General features: G+C 39.0%; 1 protein-coding gene across 3 annotated transcripts in view; it reads right to left on the bottom strand.

Annotated features, from left to right (window-relative positions):
• Positions 1-27614, bottom strand: part of trappc9 (trafficking protein particle complex 9) — a 202684-nt gene that overhangs the window by 96957 nt on the left and 78113 nt on the right. For all 3 annotated transcript variants that reach the window (XM_035681239.1, XM_035681236.1, XM_035681238.1), the window contains 2 exons: positions 13988-14130; positions 1173-1283 (listed from right to left, as the gene is read on the bottom strand). In XM_035681239.1, coding sequence (XP_035537132.1) covers positions 1173-1283; positions 13988-14130 — 254 coding nt within the window. The remainder of the gene's footprint in view (positions 1-1172; positions 1284-13987; positions 14131-27614) is intronic.

Here is a 27614-nt window from a genome sequence, read left to right on the forward strand (position 1 = left end):
GATCAGTCGTGATGTATGAGAAAGATACGCAAGCAAGATGAGTTGTTTTACTCCCATCTACTGATAAATAACAGCTGCAGGGAAAAACAAACACTGTACATCTGTTAAGGAGTTGTTTTAAGCATTTCTTTCACAAAAAGGTTTGTGGGAAAGTTTCACTGAAGATGTATAACAACTTACATGCAATTTGTTGGCTGATTTCATGTTTTACACATAATATATTTAAGTTTGACTACTTTTAGGCCAACAAAAGCAACTACACAGCTGTTATCAATGAATATAACACCACTTTTGAATATCTTTATTATTTTTGAACATCATTTGTCAAATAATAATCTACAAAATCTGAACTATACCAATAGAACAGTTTACTTGCAATTTACCTGCTATGTGACTTTTCATGTAGAATAAGTTGGTTATTATGTTTTATTGGTGATTGTTGGAACAGTGGAAAGACTAACGAAGATGGTTTTGGTGAGTTTTATTTGGTTTTCTGTCCACTTTGAAGGAAGATATGATGTTATGATGCTATGAGGTAAAATTACCATTTTTGTCCATGGAGTCTGGTGGCGAGTGATATTACGACTGTTTCTGGTTAAACAAAAGGTCTGTCTCTGTAGGCATCCTTTCCATAATGCTGTGACACCTGTCTGTGGTAAAAACAAGAACTTTTGGTGGTTGTACTTTGATGAGCGCATTTGTCCCAAAGGATGAGTTAACATTACATGCCAGCCATTGTAGCCTGTTTTGCTTATATTTCTCATCTAACTCTGTGAATTATGGGTTTATTTCAACCAAACCAGTGTTGGTGATTGCTGGAAAGACTGTGAAAAGTTAGTTTTGGTGAATTTTATTTAATATCTGTCCCACTGTTTTGGTGAATTGTATATCATTTCTATGCCACTGTTTTGGTCTGAGAGTAGAAAAGTGTACCTGCTAGGTCATGGGTGAAGACACGAGATTACACCAGCATGTTGCTTTAATGAATAAAGACAAAGCAATGCTTGATCATTTTTGTTACCCGTTTTGCTTGAAAGAACTGAATTATGAAGGTTGGGAGAAAAGAAACTAAACAAACTTGAGACCTGAGACATTTTGCTTTGAGTCATCACCATATGGGACATGGTAAAACTGTATCTTTCTGGATTTAAAAACAGGAACCTTCTACTTACCTCTGGCACTCGCTGGCATGGAGAACCAGGTCCTGGTTGTTCTTGGCACTGACGGTAAGCTCATGCTCTGTTGGGTTGAAGATGTCGAGCAGCAGATGACACTGGCGGGTGCTGTGGACAGACACAGACATGAGAACAGTGTAGAACCAAAATCTCTCCGGTCACTAAAAAATAGGGCTGCACAATTAATCGAAATACTATCAAAATCACTATATGGAAATCGCAGAAGCTGCAATCATTGACATGACAAAACAGCATAATGAAGTTCTGTAGTTATGAAGAGATGCCCTAACCTACAAATCTCCACATGTAATGAGCCAATGTTTGTTTGCTACCGACCCCAAAAAATTCACACAATCATGATTTTAATTGTTTTTTTCAGTGAAAATAAAATTTGGGATGCATAATAAATCAGTCCCACACTACTTGTGAATCATATCGCAATATCTTTAAAAATAATGGCAATTGGATAGTTGTACCATATCATGCAAACCTTACTCAAAACCTCAAATCACACTATATGAGATGGTGTTTCTGTTTGCACAGGCTCTTGACAAATTTCTTTATACATTATACACACACAACCAAAAGCTTACAATCATGTTCTATAGACTCATATAACCTATGCATAATGACTTGTATGTGAGTTTATACTTTATGCATGAGGTTACAATTACTTTCTAAAAATACACGGCCACATACACGCAGGCCGCAAATGCATGAGATCAAGAGAAGACACGGTGTGAAGTACTCATCAGTCCTTGTCATAACATCAAAGGTGGCGGTGCTTTCATCAGGCCCACAGGCCTGGCTGGAGCAGGCCATCTCCACATCATCCCGCGCCTGCTTTTCTCATGCAGATCATAAGAGGGCCAATTTGTGATGTAGATCAAGACAGGAGGGATGATGCTGGATTTTCAAAGAGTTAATTTTAACTCCCCAAGTAGGTGTTTTTTTCCCCTCCAGTAATGACGGATAAAAGGATTGGATTTCTCAGAAACAGAGAACAGACTGTCCAGTGCAGCCAGTGAGCAGTCACAGTAATAGTTTCTGTAGGTGTACAGGAGGAATGTGACATTGCTTGTATTAAACAGTATAGAGTCATTTTACACATAATATTCACACTTTTTATTTTCCTTTGGAAGAGTTGAGCTCACAGGGTTTGGACATACAATAAATCCATAAACACAGATAAAATATATATCATAATCCAGTGCTTATTGGTGTGTATATTATGTTGGCCAGGACTAAATATAAGAGATACATAAGATGCATGACAAATACATGCATGGATGCATACGTACAGTAAACATATAGTATGTCATTTTTGGCACTAGGGAGTTGCTTATATCAAAATAATAACCAAAGATGACGATGTGAAGTAGTATAGGATCATAGGAGTTTTTGCCTTCATTGTTAAACAACCACAATAGGTGATGAAACTATCTGACGTGACTCAGGCAGAAATCTTTCACGGATGAGGTCATATTAAGGTTTTATTCATGTTATATGTAGTCACATTCACCGACTTCCTTCCTCACTCTCCGATGTATCCAACGCATCCTGTGTTTGTCCGGAAATTATAGCAACTAGAAACAAGCAAGGAAACGCCCCATATTCTGAATAAAATAAAAAAATTATCTGTGTTTCAACATTGTTGGAAACATTTGGGTCAAGGGTTTACAGACATTTTATCATTAAAAGAAACATATTAGATATTTAAATAAAATGAAATACAATTAAGTTAATTGAGGTTGAGTGAAGGTGAAGTGAAAACATTTTATATTCTGCATACATACATAAATACATATTATACATTACTCAAAAAAAGTGAAGTGAGCGAAATAAAAACACCAAAGTTCCAGACAGAGTTATCGCATAGAAAGGACATCTACTGGCCAGAGCATTAGATTACCCTGATTATTAGATGTAACAGTTAAATCTGTCATACTTCCATTAAGGTGTAACATAAGTTCCACATTTGTGTAGCTTCTCAGTCATTCACTAACTCATTCTCTCATGTCAGGCTATTGGAAGCGGTCAAAACGATTTTCTCTGATTTTTTCTTTTCATTCCACATCATCTATGACACAGGCAGTTATCGGCTGGTCTGTTTCTGCAATCATTGTGAGACAGATCTGTGAAACACATTAAATAAGCCAGGAGTTCATGATTCCCCTAGGTTAAACTAGGCTTCCTAAAATCTTTTAGTGCTGACTGAGTCCAACAGACTCAATATAAACAGACTTAAAGACACTCAACAATACATCTTTGTAGGAGATGTTAAAAGTATATGTTGTTGTTAATTATGTATAATACAAAAAAAATGTATATTCGAGCCAATATGGTATTTTTAGAATGCCCCTGGGTGTGGAGTAAATGGCTCAAGGAAAAAATAAAAGCAACGACTGTTATTCAGATTACACTTACAGATTACAGATTATATTCCATTTCTGCCAATATATCCTCTTAAATGTTACACACTGGATTTTTAAGGATGACTTGTTTAATTGAGAAAATGCATGGATAAAATTAACTAATGTAACATACCTGACGTTACTAAATTACGTATGTTGCCTAAAAGAAACTGTTGACTTTTGGTTTCACACAGGACACAAACCGCTGTCTCTTGGGTTCAATGTGAAGTGAAACTAATCATGACGTGACAAAAGCATAGGCAAAGTAATATTGCCTCATTGGCCAAAGATATGTTCCATATGGACTCTTGGAATAGTCATTTGGTTTTATCAACATTATTCTGATTAATTTATAGATAATTTATAATAAAACATTTTATAACGAATATTTTGGTTTTTCTCAATATAGGCTGTGAAATAACTCAGATTTAAAGAGGAGGGATAAGTAGCATGCTCCGAAGCAATTACGATAAGTGGAATCAAACTGCAAAAAGCAAAGAACAGATGTAAATATGTGTCCTTTGTACAACTTAAATGCTGCCCATCACCCCATTTTCCCTCCAGGTCACACTAAGCCCCCCTCCCAGCAAGCTTCTTGCCTCCTAAATCTCAGGGTTAATGGAGGCTTAAGTTGAGCTTGCCCAAGTCCCTAATAAACTGCTGTGGCAATTAAAGGAGCATATTTTTTAAGGCCTAACCATGTTTCTTTAATTGTCTCGTTGTCTTTGTTGGCGGACGTGATTAACGGGCTGAGTGGGGCGAGGTACTGATTTATAGGCCAGGGCGTTTAGCTGAGGTGATCAATCAGACCACCCAGTTAAGGAACACAGGCTCATTGCTCATGCGCTTAGTATCCAAGATAAACTGAAAGAACAGAGCAAGCGATATATGCACCGACGATGTGGGTAGGAGTTACCACAGCATGAGCCTGAAATGATGCTGAGCAGTGGTGGACAACTTCGTTCAGCAACTGTTGCTGCTGCTGCTACATAATGTCTTTAGACAAAAACTGAAGATTGTGTTTTTGAACTGGAGGGAACTGAATCACAACACTGAATCATTTTGATAAGTATTCTGCTGAGCTACTACCCAGGGCACCGACATCTAAGCCAAATAAATAATTCAAAACCGCCAATAGGCTTTCCAACTACTTGTCTCCATTTCCGTATGTGAATTTTTAAATTCCTATTTAAGAGCAGAGCGAGGCAGAGAGGGAACAAAGTTATCCCCGGTGTCGAACCTGCATCTTTGCTTATAGTGTACAAAGCAAATCATCCATCAATGAAATATCAATAATTCTGCCTTATCTACATTTAATGAAGCACAAAATAACATTGGCTTGAACATACATATCCCTGGAGGTTGTACGTGTACGAGGTAGACATTGTTTTCATGCTCACCACAATGTGTAGCTGAGTGCAAATTACGAAGTGAAAATGAATTTTAAGGAGACAGTTGTGAACACAGAAGACCTTTACTAAAGACCATTTCAGGTACAGCCGGTGGTGTGCCAAAGGGAGGGAAAAAAGCGAGTTAATGAATGCCACTGTCTATTTCTGAGAACTCTACCACACTAACAAATAAACCATGAGGTCAGCATTTTGCTGTTATTGATTTGCAGAGGACCCTGTTGCAGCAGAGTGATTCTCTAAACCTGGCGCCACACATTGATATGGCAAGACCACAAAAAGACATCAATACAAAACAGACAAATCCCAGGGCCGCAGTCTGATCATCTTTGTTCCTACATCAACAATATAGAGCGAATTAAGTCACCAACACTGACTGGGCATCACTTGGTACTGGGGACATTGTTATTGTGAGGTAGCGGGTGGTAAAAATGGATTACAATGTGGGAGGAGGCAAAAATGCAAAGATCAATGGGGCTGGGCCCACACCTCAGTCAATTCTGCAAATCTGCGATCAATAAGTGCTGATTTTGCAGCCACACTCAGGCACAAAAACGTGACATATTCCCTCCACACAAAATGTAATGGCCTTAATTAGCCTGGCTGGATTTAGAGTACTGCCACTGATGGGCTATTTTTAGCTACAAGCGCCAATAAGGGACCATTGACTCTACTTTTATGTCCACATTTCAAGATTTAATAGCAAGTGAAAATTTGCTAAAAACTAATTTCTGGCTTGTCAGCATGTGCACCATGTCAAATAATCAAATCAAATAATAGAGAGTCACTCACTAAAGGACTAGTTCACCCAAAAGCACATTTCATTCTTTAACAGTATCCATCCATGCAGATAGATTTGGTTTTATCTTCCCCAGTTATATACATATCTGTCTCTGAGATTTCTGCTTCCGAAAGCACTTCTGTTTCGAAACAGTGAAGGTGAATGGAATTCTATCTGTAGTGCTTAAAGCATTAAAAAAATTAAAGGTTCAAAAGTAACATTTCTGTCCAGTATTATTTATTATTTGTATTGCATCACAGAGAGGACACATCAGATCTTCCTGTTGTTCTTTAGTTTGGAATCAATAGTATTTCTCCACATCCAGTTGAGTTTTTTTTGTGGGGGATACAATTTCAGCCATGGTGAAAGACTTTCCAGATTTTTTATTACTGGAAAGATGCGGGCTCTCTCTTGCGGCTCTTTTTTGTAGTAGTTCTAATAAAAACTGTTTACAGTGACGTCTTTCCTTATATAGTAGCTGCAAAGTCTGAATGTGTCACAATGCTATATATAATGCTAGGATAAGTGGTTTAGATAATGGTGGGATGAGGATACAGGATACACAGGAGCAGTTCATGTGCCACAGTAGAGCAATGTTTTTTTCGGGGCATCACAATGTTTAGCAAATGGGATTTTAACAGGTCCCTGTAAAGTATGGATCACTGCGTATTTCACACATCCTGCCTCTCAGTCACTTTCTTTAACAGATCTGTCACCTTACATATGGCCAAACATGAGGACGCATGAAGAGAGAAAGTAAGGTCTGTACCATATATAGCAGGAAAGGAAAGTGGTATCATAGGCAAAAAAGAGGTATAAAAATGTATACTGAGGGAAAGGGAGCAACAGAGGAGGGTAAGGGAAAGGCAAAGGGAGGTGTGGAGTTGGGCAATGAAAGAATTCATGAGAGACACAATAGAAGGGGGCAGAAAGGAAGAAAGAGACTGGAGATAAAAAAGGGCGGACAGAGGAGCTGAGAAACAGTGAGAGAGCATTTGAAGAAACACTAGAAAGTAAGTCCTTGTATAAAGTCAGAGAGAGAGCAGAACAAAAGGAGAGAGAGTGGTGGATGAGATACAGGTATTACAATGTAATGCAATCACTATAGTCCTGTTAGATATAATACTATCTGAAAAATCTTAATTCTTTTAAGGAAGTTTTAGAAAGAAAACAACAAAACAATGCAATCTCAATTTCTTAAAAGCTTTTGGAAATATTTTTTAAGACTTCATGTTCAAGACAGTTGAGTCATTGAATTTTATAATCAGTTTAAGCTCAGATAGAGCAGAAAAGTCAATTCACTAATGCATGCAGTTTGTGTTTCTGTCAGGTGGCTTCATGTAGTTTAATCATAATATCTCATCAGCACACACAAACCTCATTCAGTGTGTGGAGCTTTATCTCAGTCTGTCTCTCCTGTAGATCGTTATTCACTATGAGGTAGGTAGATGCACATAGAGTGCAACTGTTCACATCACAGTCTACAGGACCTTCATAACTCAAGACAGCTAATATAGCCTGCTATCATCTACATGAATTTTTGACTGAAATATAATTTTTGTGCATGTTGCAATAATATGATTGTTTTTTTGTTTTTTTTAGTTAGTTTTTTAACAATGTTGTCTACATCATGACAATCAGATTAATCTAATTAATTTGCTATATCGGCTAGCACTAAATGTATCTCATATTTTAGAGATAGCATGTTAGTGGTTAGCTCGCCAATCTAGCTCCACTTATTGTGCGAGGATGCACTAATGACTCTCTCTCCGTTCCATTTTCTGGTCTCATTGTGCACTAATGGTAGAGTGACAGATGGATGGAAAAACTAACAAGTAGGGAAAGCAGGACAGAAACAGAAAGATAGATCACAGCGGTATGCAGTGAGACAGGCGGCTCTTTCTTTGTGAAGCTATATTTTCTTAAGGTGCAGTCAGGTTTTCTATTCCTTTGCCAACACCTGCTGCATATTTTAGTGGCATGCCATGCACCATAAAGCACAGTAAGGGAAGTGTCACTGGCAATCTAGAAATGCACTGACATTTTGGTGCAAAGATTGACCACGTGATATTTTGGCCCTTTAATAGGTGAAGGTGCAAACATACAACCTCCCCCCAGAAACTTTCATTCATGTTTAAACATGCATTCTTCAACCAGCATCACCAACACCACCAACATCTGTCATCCACAACAGCTGGCACGTCTGAAGGCTTCAGGTGATTATCTCCATATACGACCATGTGAAGTTGGCAGGTATGTGATCCTTCTACCGTCGCTAATTTGAGTGATGTACATTGTCAAAGTCTGATTATGCACATCAAATCCACTGGTTGTCTTGTTTAAATCACAGTCAGCACCAGTTTGTTGTTAGATGCCTACACAAACTTCTGTGCTGGCTGCTTATATTTTGGTACTCTGGATAGCTTTCCACTGTATGCAGGGAAAAATCATCAATCAAATGTTGGAGAGAGTTTCATGTATAACGATAACAATTAAAACTTCATGCTCTTTACATCTAGAGATAATCCGTTCCATAAACAAGTATTGCTGCGCCATGTGGTTTGTTACGATGTGGGAGGTTGTTGTTGTTCCTCTTTGGAAAAGAGAAGGCACTTTCAAAAAATACATGGCAGGCAATTGGATGAACCGTCACCATCTATCACACGATAAAGTTCAACCAATCAGATCCCTAAACCATATAAAGTAGTCCAACTCTTACGGAAGTCAGTCAGGAGAAGAGCAGAAACATTCTTTCCATTAAAAAAAGCCTTCAGTGCCGTTCTTTGCTCTTCTTTCAATTAAGAAATACTCTTGAGTCCTGATATCACTGATGCTAGCAGCATCTACACCTTTTTAGCAGCAACCATTGTTGTTTTCGACCAGTCACTTCTCAGATGCATCGTCTCACACACCTAGCGTTAAAACACGTCTGTAGCTCACGCTGTAGCTGCCAGTAGTGGCACAATGAAAGCTGATTGGTGCCAACAACTGTGGTTCGGACACACGTGTATAGCTTGAAGCCTGGCAAGATAGATTCTCGCATGACCTTGTGATTTCATGATCTCGCGAGTCCATCTGCCTGTATATATTCAACATATTCAGCTGCATCAGTATGATGAGCCACAGTGTGGTACAGTAAAATAACTGCTGTTTGTATAACTGTATTAGTTCAATTTCACAGTGATGTGACCATAATAAGAAATCCACAATTCCCAGATCATAAACAGGGTCATCATGGGAATTATGAGTTCATGCAACCTGTAAAGGCTGAATTAAAAAGTAACCATCTGCACAGTGTATTTGCACTTTGCACCTCCATACACGAATATAAGCTTCCTCCTGGGAGAAGCAGTATGTCACAGTCGGGAGAGCAGCGCTTTTAACAGGGTTGACAGGGGCCAGTGTGATTGGTGTTAAACAGTGCCTAACAAGGATGCAGTGCAATGATACTTCTCTAGATTGTAGCTGTTTTTAGAATATAAATGCATCACAGTGTCATGACATGAAGCATGTTAATATTGCTGTAATAGAGAATGTTGGTGTACAACACAATGACAAGTAGTGGCTATATTTACAGCAACAGCAATAGTACTATTAGTTACATAAGTTAAGGACTTCTTCTCATTACATCACAAAAATATATCTCACTGTATCAACACTTTTATTGTCATGTTGCTACTGTGGTACACCCTTGTGGCTATCATTGTGACATTTTAGATGTGTTAAGGGCAAATATGTCTTTCAATAATTCTGAGTTGTTCGGGTTAGGAGCAGAAAGATAGTCAAGATAAAAGAGATGGAGAGAAAGTAAAGTTATGTGGAGCAAGATAATGAGAAAAGGAAAAGAAAAAGAAAAAGAATGGATATGGGAGAAGGAGGGAGATAAAAGTAGGAAGATGAAAGTAGGGAGAAAATGTTAGCATTACAGAGAGAATTTATTCTTCCTCTGTTACTGTAACTGTACTGTACGACTGAAGACACCACAGCTGAATCACACTCTGGTACGAGGACAAGGACTTTCAAACTGTAAATGAATGTTGTTTTGTTACAGAGAGAGACAGAGAAATAGGTGGACAGATCTAGCCATCTTTGGGTGGATGGACGGATAGATAGATGGATAGATAGAGAGGGAGGGAGCAACAGACAAAGAAACAAAAACAGATCGAAAGGATAAGTTGCTGTGTTATTGAGCAATTTCATTAAACCACTACCAAATTCTCTTTTAACCCGCAGCCAAGAAGAAATTCAATGGTACTTATCTCAACAAGTAAAGTCTGTTACACAACTTTAATGTCTATCTCTCCAGGGCAGGAATTCAAAGCAGATTCTAATAAATCATGATGTATGAATGTGTGTGTACAAGGCACGAGATTATGGAAACTGGATGTGTAAATGACTGTGATTTAATTCTAACGTCATCTCAACATCTCATAGCCTAGCCTTGTAGAGATAATGCCAGTACTAACATAATAACACACATATGGAGTCATGGCTTAAAGCATGTTTTTATCCTCTAACTGAAAAAATAAAAATGTGTCGTTGGCTGTTCTCACCACAGTCGCAGCGGAGGATAAATAAATCAAGTAGATTTTATTTTACAGAAAAAGTATTTAACACAGTTAACTTCTAGGATATTTGTTCATTTTAATTCATTTCCAGGGGCTTCCATGACTGGAAAACTAGTTTCTAAATTTCCAGGATTTCAGGATGTGTGGGAACCCTGTTTAAATTGTCTGATAGGAAGAAAATTCAGCATTTAAGCAAGCAGATGTTTTCAGTAAAATACCACAATTATTACAAATATAATAAATATTATACCTATGTTATCACAATTAACATGGTTAAGAAATAATGATGTTTTTTCTAACAGATTTGTTAAGCAGATGTTCCAACATTATTTTCTTTTATTATGAATTCAATTAAGATATAACAAAAAAAAAATATATTTTTAAATCTCTGGGACATAAATGAACAGAGGACAGCTGTTGGTGGTAAAAGTATTTAAGGACTTGGATTGGAAATGGATTTAGTTTAGTTATACTGGACATATATGAGCCTATATATTTTTGGACTTCTTATAGTAATCTACTCACTGTCAAGTCAAATTTATTTGGATTATAGCTGCTCAGTTATAGCAACAATCATACTCATGATTATTTTGGTTAATACTGAGATAATTATTTTACAGAATTACTCATTGACTTACATTGTCGGACGTCATTGTGACAAGTCGGGCTCCTTTAAACCAAAGTGTTACCAAACAGATACCTTTTTGTTGTTAACCAAAGGCTTTCAGAGAGGGCGAAAAGTGCAACACTGTAAAGGAAAAAGGTGCACTGGACAAAAAAAAGAGCATCATTGCAAAACAAAATGCAGGACAATAAAAGTTTTATCTTGAATATCTTGTTTTCATAATTGTTGAAAACCAAAATCAAAATTAAAACTAAAATTCGATTAATCGCCCAGCCCTAATTTATCTAGTCCAAAAATCACAAATTTGCCTCAAAGGACCTTACGATCTCTACAACATGACATCTTCTATCTTTAAATCTTAAAGAAAAGGAAAAGCATACTCTCTTTAACTTACCACTTGTTTCTCAAAATGTTTTGGGTAACTTTTTCCATGTGCTGTTAATGCCACAAGAAACACTGCTGTGGGCCTGTCACTCAATATGATCCTGAGCTATACAAATAAACTTTGTTTGACTTCAGAATACCTACAGGCAGTCCTTAAACCTTTCCAAGGCCTTCATTCTCAGCACATTTCAAATGTTTGGAGGATTTACAGATACAGATTTTTGGAGCCAACAGATACTGTATGTCAGTGTGATGAGGCAGAAAGGGCTAAGGGTGCGGGAGAAGTAAAGAAGAAGGCGGTTGCGTTGACAGGGTGACGGGATAGCAGCCAGTTCAGCATCTCTGTGTATGCATATGTATCAGCGCTGAGCCAAGATGGATGGCTTAAACTGCAGATATTATTACAGCTAATGATTCACCTCAAGTGGCCATTACTCGGCTACGATTTGTCTCTCTCGCTTGGGGTTTGGGGAGCTGAAAAGTGGAGTGAAGTGAGACAGAGGGAATGTGTGTGTGAGGATGTGTGAGGATGTCTACAGTAATGTATGTGCATGTGCAGGAGAAAAAGAATGTGAGAGCATGGGAAAAGATTGAATATCCATTTAATATCCATTCACGTCCGCCACTATCTGACCTGGTGGTGAAAATTTCTAAGTCTTCTGCTTTTGATAGCAATAATGTCATAGTGAGAGTGTTGCTGCAGTGGTTAAAGAGAAGGTCGATATCTATTCACCCACTCGAGAGAGAAAAAAATAGCTGCATTTGTATTGCATGTGAGATAAAATGAGGATTTAGAATCGAGATTTATCCCCAATTATTGGGAAAAGAGTGACTGTGAGGTAGCTGTTCTGGTACTTCAGTGAAGGTTGAGTAGTATTGCTATCTTATCAGACAATGGCTGGGTTTGATTAACAAATAAAAACACACAAAAATGGCATGCACAGTTATAGGCTCATCAGCTTATATATCGATAGATCGATAGATAGATAGATAGATAGATTGATAGATCGATAGATAGATATACTTTATTGATCCCAAGCTGGGAAATTACAGAACATTTATTACATTACAGGGAGAGAGAACCACTAGAGAGAACCACTAAACAGAACTGTTACCATTGGACACATACTGCTTTGCCACCCATTCTGAAGGAAAGTAACTAAACTAAAACACTTTTTATTTCAGAGCAATAGTTCACCTATCAGTGGTGAGCAAGGATCATTAAATATGAATTAGACTTGACGGCTGACTGAATTTGGTTCCTGAGGAAAAAACCTTGTGACATGAAAAAAAAAAAAAAAAAAAAACTCTTCTGGCTTCTGGCACAAGGTTATTTCAACTTTATTATTCAGTTTGTGGATGATGGAGGATGATGGAAGTAGTTTTTGTGACAACTGCAGTAAAATAACTTAAGTACAGAACAAGAGGAGAGCCCATAGCCATAATAATTCAGCTCAGATATACAGAGCGCTTTAAGGAGTTGGAGACCAAAGACGAGCTAAAAGGAGAAGGAATATTGGACTTCATCACGTGACCAGAAGCACAACTTCAAACGAATGCTAATGTTGATCCATGTCTGCTGGATGAGGCACTGAGCACAGTATCTGCTGCATAATGTAGCTGCAGAATACATGGTATGCTCTGGTGCATGAACACATACATTTATCATATTTTAATCAAATTCATAAATGATTGCTTCCTTGGAGATACTTTGAAAGTAGGTTTGAATTTTTTAATTATAATTTAAACCTCAGATGCCTGCACGCTGAAAGAGTTATTGGTTGCTGTAATCAATCCACCTGTCCATACTGTCTGTGAAGTGATGCCTTGCCAGAGGGGCTACATTGATATTAAGGAGTTGGCCAAATGGTGCGGCTATTTTCCAGAATTATGGTTGTTGCCCAGACAAAATACCCGCTATAAACCTACCTAAGTAGTTACCATGACTACCAGGAAGAAGATGGCCACTTGATTTGGCTAACGCAGACTGCTGAAGTCTTATTTTGGCTTCAGCTGAACTTTGGTATGCACTTCTGCATGAAACAAGGATGAAAGATGAAAGTTGATGTTGTACCCCATTTCCAGGACAGTCACTCTACAAAGGTGGAACAGCCCACAACCTTTACCGAACATATGAAATGTGAATAGTGTCTTTGTGCGTAGGATTTAGAGGCATCTAGCAGTGCATTTGCCGATTGCAACTCACTCGCTTCACCCTCCCCTTACAAGTGCGAAGGAGAAACTACGGTGAGCGCGATTCTCACGAAAAATGCAAATGCTCCTATCTAGAGCCAGTGTTTGGTTTGTCCATTCAGCGCTACTGTACAAACATGGCGGACTCAATGGAAGGAGACCTATGGTGTCTGTAGATATAAACAGCTTCTTCTATGGTAACAAAAACATAATGATTCCTACTTTCAGGTGATTATACACTAATGAAAACATACCTGTTAATATTATATTCCATTTCAGCCAATAGAGCCGTCTATATGTGACACTTGATATTTAAGATAGACTTGAAATGATTCTTTAATTAGCTAACAGAGCCCAAAGCTCACATTAAGGGACCACCAATACTTAATGCATTAACCATATTAGGCCATAAAAAAGCATGTTCATTCTGTGTGTTACCTGGTTGCAGGGAGGGTGCTGACTCTGGTGAAGAAAACAGACGGCTCCACGTCAACATGGACCCCCAAAGACAGCTCCCTGTAGTAGCCCTCCACCTTTCCTGCTCCTCCTGAGTACTTGAAGTTCAGCACTGCTTCCAAAGTCTGCAAAAGGACAAGGGAATGATTTAAATCAAGATCAAGCTGTTTTGACAGTGAACTACATTGAATGGCTGATTAAGCATAAAAAAAAAAAGAAAAACTGTGATCCACAACCAGTGATTCAAAAGAACATCTGTATGGAAGACTGAGTGTGGTTGGGGTCAGAGGTCACAGCCAGCAGGTTGTGTCCTGCCATTCCATCAGCAAAACTGAAGTCATTACGGTGAAATACTAAATGCACCGCGGAACAGCTATTGTGCTGTTTAATGAAATGGAGTTACAATGGTGAGGGCTGGGGACGGTATGATTGGTGGCTCCAAACAGATGATTCACAATCGACGTGTCTCATCCTAAAACAGTATGAGAAGGGGAGGGTGGGTGGAGTGGGCGGGTAAGTTGGCTGTGTTCCACAGTGATGGGAGGAAAGTGGACACAGAATTACTCAGGAGAGGTATTCTGTGGAGGGGGAGGCACAGGACAAGCAGCCAAGTGGGCGAAGGATGGGGAAATTAAAAGTGGCAGTTTATGGTGAGGGAGCACTAGCTGACTCAGGCAACAGGCTAAAGCGGGGTAAAAGGAGCATCCAAGGTCCCGCTTTTCTTCCTATGCAGCCTATATCATCTCTCCACATATTGCTGATGGAGGCACTGGCGGTGCCTCGCCAGAACAAATTTCACTGATTCCTTGATTATTTTCTCTCTTTATACCCTCTTGTGGGGGTGCAGAGCGCCAAGTGGAATGATTCGGAGCCTGCTGGCTAGACGTCTGGCCTATTACAACCTAATGACAGAAGCACAGCACACTGAGAAAAGAGAGATGAAAACATTAGAGAGGATTATTATTATTCTAGACCAAGCACCTTGATTCCAAAGTTCCACTTATATCAAAAGCATGAGCTTTAACAACCTATGTTTATATTCATATGGTCATACATATAATCTTATTATTTTTCCTTGCCCATGTATATTTTAATGTTGTTATTTTAAGCCACGCTAGCAGCATGGGTATATGGATGCTAAAGTGGGTCAGTCCACTTTGGTCCGGACTGAAATACAGTATCTCAACAACTATTGGATGGATTGCCATGAAATTTGGTACAGACATTCAGGGTTTATTTGTACGAGATATATAGCGTACGATATGTAATTATTGCCTGTCATGATATCGACTTATGGTTTGAGAATGTCACCAACATTTTAGTTAGTCATGTTTATTCTGATGCCAGAATAAACATAGAAACACTAACACTATATTGCCTTTTAAGGAATGAATGACTCTATAGTCTACCCCTGTGCCAAATCTTTGATATTTATTCAAATGCAATTTTTGTCTACAGAGCCAGGGAGTCCATTTTATTTACTGTTTTAGTTGTGTGTGCCATTGAAAATCCAATGTCTGAATATTCTTTAGAATTAAAACTTCATTGCCCTTTGAAAGCGTGCACTTGCATTTTATATATTATATATGTTATAATATGTTGACATAAAATGGCCTTGAAATGACTATAATATAATTTATTGGAATTATTTCTAGGACAATGGATCGTTCAATTTCGTCCACTACTTGTTTCAGACCAACTACCTGCAAAACTAATTGCAGATGACATTCCCATCACCCTCAGGCTGTATGTTTGGTTTAGTTCTAATTAGCAAATGTTAACAGGCTTAGGATGGTCAACATAGTAAATACATACCTGCTAAACACCAGAATATTAGCATGCTAAAGCTGCATTGTGCCTGAGTGCTCAGAGAACCACTAGAATGACTGTAGACTCCAGGTCTTGTTACTGTTCGCAATAAATTTCCTTAATGAACGTTAATCTTAGCTTTATGCATTGTAGCTTATTATATAGTTTGGTAGAGGTACTACAGGACACTAATGAAATGGATTCTACGACAGACAACGCTTACAATAAGTCATATGATTCTGTAAAGAAACTGGCCTCATTACCATGCTTATTTTCATGATGGAGCGTTTCATAAAGCTTAAATTAAAATCCTGATATCCTCTCTGAATACCATTTTCTCAACTATTTGTCTTCCCTGGAAGGTAAACAGTGGAGCCAGTCTGCTTTGGATGTGGAAAAGAGCAGCAGCCCTACAATGCAGGCAAAAGACAGAGTCATGCTGTGCTGGCAACAGAATGAAAGGAACAGCTCGTTGATATGAATCTCATTTGAACTGACTGACTGAAATCGCTCAAATTCTTGGAGCAAAGACTGGTTGAAGGCCATTTCCATTAAAGCCTATGTTTTCTCTATAACAATGTCTCTGTCACTTGTTGTTTTCCTCCTGTTTGTTAAAGAATAACACTGGTGCTGTTATAATCAAAAAATCCCATGAAAAGACAAAAAACAACAATCAGTTTATCCTTATATCAATATAATCTGTGTTGCCAAAGCCTGATATTGCCACATAAATCCATTTTTGTCCAAAAAGTATTAAAAACACATGAAAGAGCTACAATTCAGTGGGTGACATATTGCTTCATAACAACATATTAAATAACATATTTCTATTAATAGGGAGGAGTTCTAATACTTGCAGCATAAATATGCAAAGTCATTTTTCTTCTGAGCAGTCGAGTGCTGTGCTACATGCAGCTGTGTGATCCTGTGGCAGCCTGTGTGGCACTAATGGCCTCAACATGATCCTCTTGAGGAACAGTGATTGTCTCAGCGACACTAGCAAACAGCGGCTGTGCACTGCACCCCGATTCCCTTTTTCATACTGAGGCCGACCCAGAGCTCCTCCTCTGTTCAATCCTCTCTCTGTGCTCGCGGCCCCCTCAGGACCCTGTTTCAATCACACTGGGCTAAAAATAGGCCCTGCTATAATGAGCTGACAGCCTTAGGAGTAGGCCAGCAGCAACATGCAGCCTAAGCAAACAGCATGGCCGCACACATGGATTACCTTTACATGCATACAAACAGCGTGATTAGTGAAGAATGCCCAGTTTAGGGCGATACCGGACTGGAGGAGCTGTTTTATGTTCAAGTTAATGTCTTACTGTATGTAGCCAACAAGCGAACAGGAAATAGACAATAGAAAATGGAAAGACATGGCATGGGAGTCATTTTGATGAATGATGTATAACTTGTAACATTTGTCGAAATTTGACAGTTTTGTGATAACTCTAAATGCTACTGTTTAGCATTTAGCTAACAGCACTGTAACACTAGCACATGTAGAGCACAGTCATAAAGTTAGCAAGCTGACTCAGTAATGTCCGCTACGCAGCAATATTTAGGAATGCATCGATATCTTTTTTTTCAGACTAAATACAAGTACAAGAACAGTAGTTAACAATACCGTTAGTTATTTTACTTAAGGAGTGTAACCAATCACATGTTGCGCATGTTGTAAAAGTTGGTTAAAAAATCTCCAAACTGCTGACACTGCTTCTCCTCCGCCAACCTGCTCAATTTACAAGAGACTAGGTAACATTGCCATAAAGTGGTATCAGTGGTATGAGTACATGAGCATTGTATTGGACCCGTCCTCTTCTACAGAGCCTGCCATGTTTAACCGCCATGTTTTTACAGTAACTCAGAACAGACAAACCAAACACTGGCTCCTTTTTGCACCCACCGTAGTTTCTCCCACAAGTTTGGAAGTCGAGTGTTATTCAGTTAGTTGCAATCTGCAACTTCACTGCTAGGTGCCACTAAATCCTACACACTGGTCCATAAATTAAATTTTCCAACTATATCTATTAAAAGACAACAACTGAATGAACAGATTAAGGATATATGCTAAGCGCAGAATTAAAGTTTGATAATGACACAGCTCTGTAACTCTGTTTACGCTGAAGGCCTCAGAGAATCACAGCAATTGGCCCGGTGCACAGACGTGTGAAAGTCTTTCTTAAGCCCTTACTTGTTACTATGGTACATGAAAACACGTTGATTGATTGGGCTTACAGACATGAACTCATTTTATTTATATAGCCCCAAATTTGTCTCAGAGGAGTTGATAATCTGTACAAAATAAAGGCCCTCTATCCTTAAACTCTTGAAGGACAGTATTCTCAAAGACAGGCTCACCCTGACACACTCAGAGAATAAGAAGGCCTCTGTGATTACCTGCTTTGCATTAAAAGCAAAGCTTTTCATTTTACATACTACATAAAGGTAATTTCTGCTGATCATTAGCACAAATCCTTAGTAATGGGCAATAGTTTACATAGAATGTGGATATGGTTTGGCAGTCCATAATATTGGGGTCTACTTTGTTATAATTTGTTATAAGTTATAATTGTTCATTCTGCACCAACCCCATTTTCACCAAGTGACCTATCAGTAGCTGGAGGATCATCTAAACAGGTCACTAGAGAGGGGACAATCCTTTAACACCGCTTGACCTTCACTCATTACGGGTCAAGAGCTTGATGTAAAAGGGGTATAAAAAGAAGAATTCCTTGCTCATTCAGTGTGTCAAGATAAGCCTTCACTTGCTCAAGCATTAGACCTAAACATGTCTTGTCTTTGCAGGAAGGATGCACACTGTCTGCAAGCTATAATGCCATCATCCTCTTTGAATATTGAGCAATCATTTGTATACACTCGGAATATGTTTGTGCCTATGCTGTTTCTTTCACATTTGTTCTAATCTTATAACCACAATGCTGATCCTGTCACTGGCTGGTGGCTTCATCGGCCTTTGTTTTATCCTTTAAAAATACTGACGTAATCTGAGTTCAGCCGCTAAGCATCGCAGACATGACATGGATACCAGACTCACTATTAGACAGGCTTTTTACCTTGAATGCCATCACTCCTTTTTTTCTGCTGTGTCACAACAAAGCCTCAGAAGACTATCCATCATCCATCCACAAACGCTGCATTTGTTTGACAATAGAGGTGAATTCTGAACGTCACACACAGTATACTCTCTCTTGCACATGACGGGTGGACAAAAAGGAAAGAAGAGGAAAACTGAAGGCTTTTTGAATGCATTGGCACAGAGATAAAGATCCTGACACATCTTGCAGAGGAGATTATGGCATGGCCACATGTCTCCTGACAGGAATACTAAGATAAAGCATCCCAGTGACAGGTACAGAGGAACAGCGGGCTGTCAAAATTTCACAGACTTGCATGTTTTAGTAAACATCCTTGTTTGTGCTGGGACAATGACTTGCTGAGGTGTTTCTTCAAGGGAATTTTGGGAATAGGCTGTCTTACTTAGAATTACACAAGATGATCAATATCAATTGTGTGTCCATTCAATACAGAGGCAGCCTCTTGACAGCCTACCTAATGAAGAATTTGCTAAGTCTACCATGTACAATTAATAGGCATGATCATCCTTTTTCTATACACCTGTCGTAGTTTGGCTCAACTCAGTTTGACTTTGACATTGACCATTACAACGAACTTCCCGCTTGAACTCACACTCCTCTCTGCAGTATGTAGCCGCTAACTAAGCTCTGCTCCGGTGATAAACACATTTCATTTCTCATAAATTCTTCATAATAAATGTACCCGGTTGTTTTGTTATTTATAAGCTTTTATTACAGAAGCAGCAAAATCAGGAAGTGTTGGGTTTTTATCAGTTGTAACTTAACCTGACTCCTACAGAGTTGAAAGTGGACATGAAACTGTAAAATAAAGCAGATATGATGAAGTACAAACAGGGACGGAGGACAGAAACTAAACTTCAAAATGTTTTTTAAGGGGGAAAAGTTTGCCTGCTACGAAAATGGCACAATTTAGTGCGTTTAAACTGGTAATGGAAATGCAAATCAGCACGGCACAATTTGACTCGATGTGGCCAAATATGCTAATGGAAAGCTCTATAAGAGAGAAAGGAGGAGAGAACGTTTTGTGTCCATGTAGGGTCACATTGTTTATAGAAATAAGATGACAGAAATATGTTTTTGACAAAATAAAATTGTACAAATGAATAGCTGGCCTACAGGCCTACACATCTAGTTCTCCTTTTAACAGTAATATCACTAGGACCACCATATACGCAATAATAGGATGCTTTATATTTTTGCTTATAGCTCCTAAACTGTGGGTCATATAGGAAAAAAGTCTTTACAGTAAAGCCCACTCCGATTGCTCTGGAAGTAGACAGGGTACATGAACCATGGAAGATGTGATACTCTAGCTGCTACGCTGCTTAGCCACTGCACTATGAGCCACTAGCCGAGGACAAGATGAGATGAGATCATCTTTCATCTAAATCAGGGCCACTGGTGCACCTGGAACCCGCCACAGACCAACCATCATCAGAACCAGTCTGCATTTCACCTGCCATACAGGAGGTTGTTGTGCCACCTGTTTACAGTGCAGGACATGTGTATATTTCCATTTATATATTTAGTGGTTAATGTAGCAACAAGCTTGAGGTTACAAAAGAACAACAAATGATTCAAAATAAAATTACTTTTGGCACTTGTGCAGTCTTTCTCTTTCACAGTTTTTCCTTTCTGACAATTATAGAGTGAAGAAACTAACACACGGCTAATGGTAATAAACACAAAAAATAGAATTTCACAACACTATTTCCACAGTCTCAGCAAAAGCCACAGTAAAAGGCACCGGTGTGAAACATCATTATCTTCCTGCAGACGGCCAAATTGGAAATAGTGTAAAGCCCCAGTTTATGGGAGACACACTTACAACATCAATATCTCTCTGTTTCAAAAAACATTTATTTTTCCAACCTTAATCTGGAAATAAATAAATAAAAATAATGGTGAATAACATTATCATTAGCTACACACCTTCTCCAATAGTCTTTATTTTCAGGAGGTTCTCCCTCATAACTGAGACAGGTGGTTGAATGGCGGGTAGACAGAGGGTCACAGTGTACTTTGACGATGTGATGAAATGGAAGTCTGTGTGCCTAATTGTCCTTAAAATGAAGTTTGACCCCTGCTTAGGTTGCATCTGCCTGGTGGCAGGGATGTGAGCAGTCAGCCAGGAGAGCTATTTAGTCGCCTGGTGGCCCCCCCAGCTTCTGCGGGAAACTGAGAAATGACTTGAGGGCATTCGGATGTCCATTTGGAGTGCTGCTGGGGCTGCCTTTCACATGTACACCTGGCTGTCAATCACTGAGCCAATCAGTTGGACGGCGCAAGGTTCCAACTCGAGGAGGAATGATGAGAAGTTAAACAGCATCCTGAAGACAGCAATCTAGTTGAGGAAGTGAAATACAAATCAAGTACTGAGCAGTACTAGTTGTCTGCTGTCTCCACAGATAAGTGGGAGGAAAAGCACTACTGTTTTTTTCCTGTACTCCTGTTCATTACTGGAGTCTGGTTGTGACAGCTTTTAAAAGGCTAAGCTTGATGCAATATGCTTGCAACAGTACGAGCAAATGATATCCCCGTACTGCCTTTTACACAAAGCTTATCGATTTATAAGATCAACCTTCTTTTTGAATCTATCTGTCTGCAATTTAGCTTCTGAAAGGCACTTTCATTGTATTTGTGGCCGTGAGACGGCTTGACATTATAGTGTTTCTGCTGTGCTTGTTGGCAATAGATGATTCATGAGAGAAGAGGGCAGGAGGGCCGATAAGAGCGAAATATGTTCTGTATCAGTCCCACAGTGTAATGACTTAGCAATAATCGCTGGATGATGAGGAGCGAGGGCGCTGTGAACAAGTCTGTGTTGATTTGACAGCTGATGGGGGTTAGAGCATCTAAAACTGCTCAGTAACAACTAGGCTGCATGCAGACCAAAATAGCTGACACAGCTGACAGGGAAAGGGATTTTTTTGTATGGGAGAGGACCCAGTGAAGCACAGAAGTTTGCATAGCATGGTATAATAACTTCAACAGCACCACCACCCCCCCCCCACAAAAACCTATGCGGAACAGCCCCGAGCCGGTCCACTTAATGATGGTCCTGACATTTCTGCCCACAGCGTTTATAATGTCACGCTCTGCACCCCCTCACAGTTAGGGTTTGCCTCTGATGTGGCAATTAGAATGGGAGACATTTTAAAGAGTGGGTGAGCAACCTGCCCAACTACGAGGAATCTGTAAGGAAGGGGGACTATGGGATGTCATGCTCAGATTATTAAAGCAGGTGGATGGTAGTAAAAATATTGCCACAAAATGTGACATGAATTCCCTCCAGCAACTGTACTTGGCTGCACCAGACAGGTAATTTGATTGTCTCTGTGGAATGTGCAGGGGAGAGGACAGCAATGTGAGGCTGCAGTGATGCTACTAGCTGTGTTACCAAAGACAAAACAGTGCCATTCATCTGATTTTAAGCTTTAATTTCAATCTCTTAAAGTCAGCGTCGCCTATAACTGAAATCATGAAATGATTATTGTGTAATTGATCAATACTACACTCATGGTAAGCCCTTACCCAGAACATCTCATTTCAATTCCACAAATCCAAGCGTGAAACGTTTGCAATTATTAGCATGCCACTAATAAGAATTAGACCTTGTAGTTTTTGACAATTTCAAGTTTTGCCACCTGTTGGCACACGTTTTTAAATTGAAATGTCTCATAGCAGAAGATTAAATATGCAGTGAGTGTCTGAATTGCAGCGTGCAATCTGTGCTATTTCACATTTTCCAGACATTAAACCTTTTATCTCTTGTTCATGTTTCATGTGTGACGGGAGATTCAAATCTAATTTAACTACTAGATAGGACACATTCCCAGCAGGGAGTCATTTCTTATGATAGATCTACAGCATGTTGCACATCACCCATGGCTATAATTAAAAGACAAAGCAAACCCAAAAGGACTTTTTGAGCTCAGACATTTCTTGTTTTTTTTCCTCATTTTGTTTGTTATTTACCTTTTTCAGTTTAAATAGATTTTCTTTTAGTTTATTATGGTTTTATGTTTGGTTGTTCACTTTAATAAACACTATATAAATAAACTGTATTACATATCACACTCAGTTGCTACTTTATTGGATATACCTTAAATCCTCCCTTCAAAAAGGTTAATATGTTCGGTTTGTGTTGAAACTGTTTTAGAGAGGTGCAGATTCAACTGGATGATCGACTGAAGTGTAATGCATTATACAGACTTGCTGTTATTTAGCCTTCACTCATTGATATAAACGAGGTGGACAATCCAAACACCTGTCATACCGATAATCCAGCAGCATTGGTGGTGAAAGAAAACAAATGGTTCCACACAATGTCAAATTCTCTTTTTTCCTACGAGGCTTTCCTTTATTGGGATATGGAATCCATAGCTAGTCTAGCTAGGGAGGCTCAAGACTAGTAGCCACCACAACTGAGCTGCAGGTTGCTCACAGATGCACTGGATCAAGATAGTGATCTGTCACACATTCAGTGGAAGATAAGAAATCACTCTGATTCTGTTTGCCGGCCATCTGTTGGGGCCAGATCAATAGAGCACCTGTATTCTCATATTTTCTGCACTTTAATTAGTAGAACACACCCACATCAATCTGTCCAAACACACACAAACACCTTCTATTCATGTCGTGTTGGTCTGTTTCAATTTCATTACATTCCCCAGCCAGCAGACACATCTAAACAGGAACAGAAAATATCTGCGAGGCAGCGTGAATTTTAACCTATTTTATTCATTCTTACCGTTCTCAACAATTTGCACAGTGTACGAAGGACTTTCATTTCAGCTGATTATCTCCCTTTACAGGCACCTGATGGCAACAGGTTTGAGTTGCATCCAGAGTCTCTAATTTGAATGATATACACTGTCAATCTGTGGTTACACACAACAGATTCACTGCCCGACCAGCAGCAGGCTGTTGGAAAATAACCGCATCCACGTCACACTGGCGTGTCTCGATTCTTTATTCTACACAGTTTCTTTTTTCAGTGCAAATCAACAGGAATGTAGGAGATGGTGACATCCTCAGGATGTATGGGGGACAAAGCTCCATGAAACACCCTAAGCCAATTAAAACTCCTCTCTCCTCTTTACCTCACTGAAACCCTTCAGGACTGCCCGCTCCCACAAATCCTCTCTGTATCCTCATCCAACAATGCCAGGTTACCAGGGAAACAGCTGCGTGCAGCTTGTGCAAATATTTTAAAAGCACAGCTCCCTGGTTGGTTACAACACCAGGGTCATCAAATCCCTACAATATCATGGCCTTGGCGTAACCTCACCGTGTACTCCTGTCACATTTGAATACTGATGTGCAACCTGAATACACTTCACACTATGGATGGTAATGAGCAATCCTCCAACAATTAATAACCTCTGTCCCGTCCATGTAGGTGCTGACATAAAAGGCTACCATGTGCTTAATTACCATTCCTCCGTTACAATAGCAACTCAAATTTGCAAAAGTCAAATTTCAATGAAAAAAAAGTTACAACTCACGGCATTGGCATACTCTTGTTCTTAATTAAAACCAGTAAGACTTGATTGAGTATGTTGTCAGGAGATCAGAACCGCCTAATGAATCTCATCCCCACAGTGTATTTCTAACTGCTAAACAATGAAAGACTGAGCTTGAAGCTAATGATCACAAGACATTTTCGGTGCAAATGCTATAAAGCTTCATTCTTAAGCCTTCAAAACCACTGCCAAGGCAATATCTTATTCTATTATATCATTTGCATTATGGACTTTCAATCACTTTTCTGTGTCAAGGAACATCTGAGCTCATCTTTAAAATCTGTATGCAGTCCATCAAGGCGTTTTTTTAATAGATAACATTATATAAAGACAGAAAATTTGTTGAATAAAGCCTGATCCATTTCCATTACTTTGTTCAGTTTAATTGATTGTGATCAGGGTATGACAGTTGCCGAAAACGATCCATCATACTTGTGCTCTGCTAAAACACAATCTATTCTTGCTTGGGGTATTACAAAATATCTATTTAAAAAAGAACAAAATTAAAGCAACAAAGAATAAGATATACTGCCTTTTAGTAGTTCAAAAACCACTGGCTCACAACACAGATCAACACATCTTTAAAACTCCACACCCCCCAGTTTGCAACACAGGCATCTGCTAAACATGTCTAACTATTTTGTCAGACTTTGCTTCTCCAGAGCCACAGACACCATTAAGCAACTGTTGAAAATTGTGCCACTTCATTGCTGTGCATTATTGCGAGTGAGTGAAGCTGAGTGGCGTTGAAAAGTATATTTCCGAGACATGCTGTCAAAAATCCTGTCCAAACTTTCCTGCCACACAAGATCCATACTAAATTGCCATAGGACATACTCCGTTTTGGCATGGAGGCAGGGAGGCTCAGACGAAGGCATCATTCGGATACTTTTTGGTCTGTGCTTATTGTTTTACAGCAGCACGCTATCATTCAAATGGAATCAATACAAAAATCGTTCAAATGTAAAAACAAATGATTATGAGAGAATCTAACTACATGAAGATTTTAAAAAAAAATAATAATAATTAAGGATCCCTTCAATACAAGCTACTTTTCGATCACTCTTATTACTCTTGTTACCAGGTCTGTTCAGTACTTCTGACTGGAGAAATATTACACAAAGAGGGCACAGCTCAATGTGACAAGATAAATTTTTAATAATTGTTCCGTACTGCAATGTAGGCTAGCTCGGATCCCTATTTTATTTATTTTTTTATAAGGAGCTATCCATCTGTGTAGCTGTAATATGCAGCTGCAATGTGTAGGAAAAAACACATCATATTCAAATACTTCATATCTTTGGACTGAGCATTGAGGGCTGTAACAACACACTATGTAATATCATATTATGTAATAACTGTTTAAAATGTAATACATTTTCACTTGATTGTGTAATAACACCAACATCTTGAAATAAACAGCAAAGTAAATTATTACATATTTTGGTGGTTATCACAAAATGTGGGACTTTTTTTAATGTTATTAGACTTCTTGATCATGGACCATTGCAATAGTAAACCCTGCTAGAAATAAAAGTGAGAATGAGTTTATCCAGGTCGGCATCTGACATTGAGTTGCTAAGTGGGGCTGTATTTGTAAGATGATAACAAGCGGATCTTGTTACTGCTTCTATATGTCAATGTAGACTAAGATCCGAGTCAACTAGAAAGACAAGAGTCATAGGACCCTATGACAGTCGGTCATAGGAGTCTAGTTTGATATTTGGAAAGTTAAATTTAGGTTAATTGTTAAAAACATAATGTGTACAATATAATGAAGACATCAATTTTGTTTGGTTATTAGATGATGTACATATTATTACATTTTCGTCATAAAAAAGTGCTCCAATAACCACCACAATATTTAATAAAACCAGGGTAATGTATTGCATATTGCGTTAAGGCTGTTTATGACAAAATGTGGCAGATTGTTTCATAATGCAGGTATTATTACATTATGAAGTTAAAATGTATTATATTTTGTCAAGTTATTATATAATGTGGTTTAATTAAAGGCAAAGAAAACTTAATCAGGACATATTGCACATGGCTTCTTTCTGCTGTCTGAAATCTGATGATTTTGCAACCCTTTAGTGGGACAAAACAACTGTCAATTTTCAAATTCAGGGCTTGGATCTATCAAATACACTAAACCATGCCTATGTTAATAGTGTTTGGTTGTTCATGTGGGTGGTGACACCTAAAATGGAAACCCATGTGCGTCTGGCTTTATGCGTACAAGTACTTCCTGTGAATTCTCACAATAAAAGAACCATTTCATCCAGGGTAATTTGATTTCTTTTCTGAGTGTTGACTAATTCGCTTACATATGGTTCAATCTGATTATACGTTGTGAGTCATGACGGGGAAGGAGAGTGGATGAACAGCAGCACTAAATTTTGTCAAGGGAGAGTGGCATCTGTCCGAGATGAAGACTGGCTACCGCGCGCGCACACACACACACACACACACGCACACGGGTTTTCTCTGTTCCTGTGTGATCAGAGGTAAACAGAGGACCCACGGGTGCCTTAGACACGAAACGGCTGCTCTTTTATGTAACCCTGTGGTCCTGTGCAGGTGTCACACCATTTACTAGCTGGAGCGACTACAGGGAGAAGCCTTGCATCACCCCTTGGCCCTGCTGCTGTTCTTATGGTATATCAAGAGCCAGTCAACCATGGAGATGTGAAGTCGGCTTCAAAGATGGGACAAGCAGAGCTGAAAGCTAGAAACGCCTGGAAAAAAAAAGATAAATTGCGTAGTGATGCATGAGCAGCAGTTGTACGACAGACACACGACACACACACAACACACACACAGACTCACACATAAAAAATCTCCAACAATGACCTGTCAAATGAAAAAAAACAGGCGTGCTGGATGGTGAAGCATGCTGGTATATAAACATCCTGTTCTGGTTGCAGCTGAAGGTGATCTGATCGACACCGGTTCAGTCATCAAGCGCCGCAGCATATGGAGCCACACTTGGCCTGGCTCACTGGATTTCACACATGGATTCAAGTCCAGTAAGCATGATGAAATGCTTGATTCTCTTTTAATTTCACCCGCCAGGCTTGCATACACTGGCGATCACACACACACACACACACACACACACACACAAACACACGATCACACACACACACACACACA

Source organism: Morone saxatilis, unplaced genomic scaffold (assembly GCF_004916995.1).
Source record: "Morone saxatilis isolate NCDOM2014 unplaced genomic scaffold, NCSU_SB_2.0 Contig9, whole genome shotgun sequence".
Lineage (NCBI taxonomy): Eukaryota > Metazoa > Chordata > Actinopteri > Moronidae > Morone > Morone saxatilis.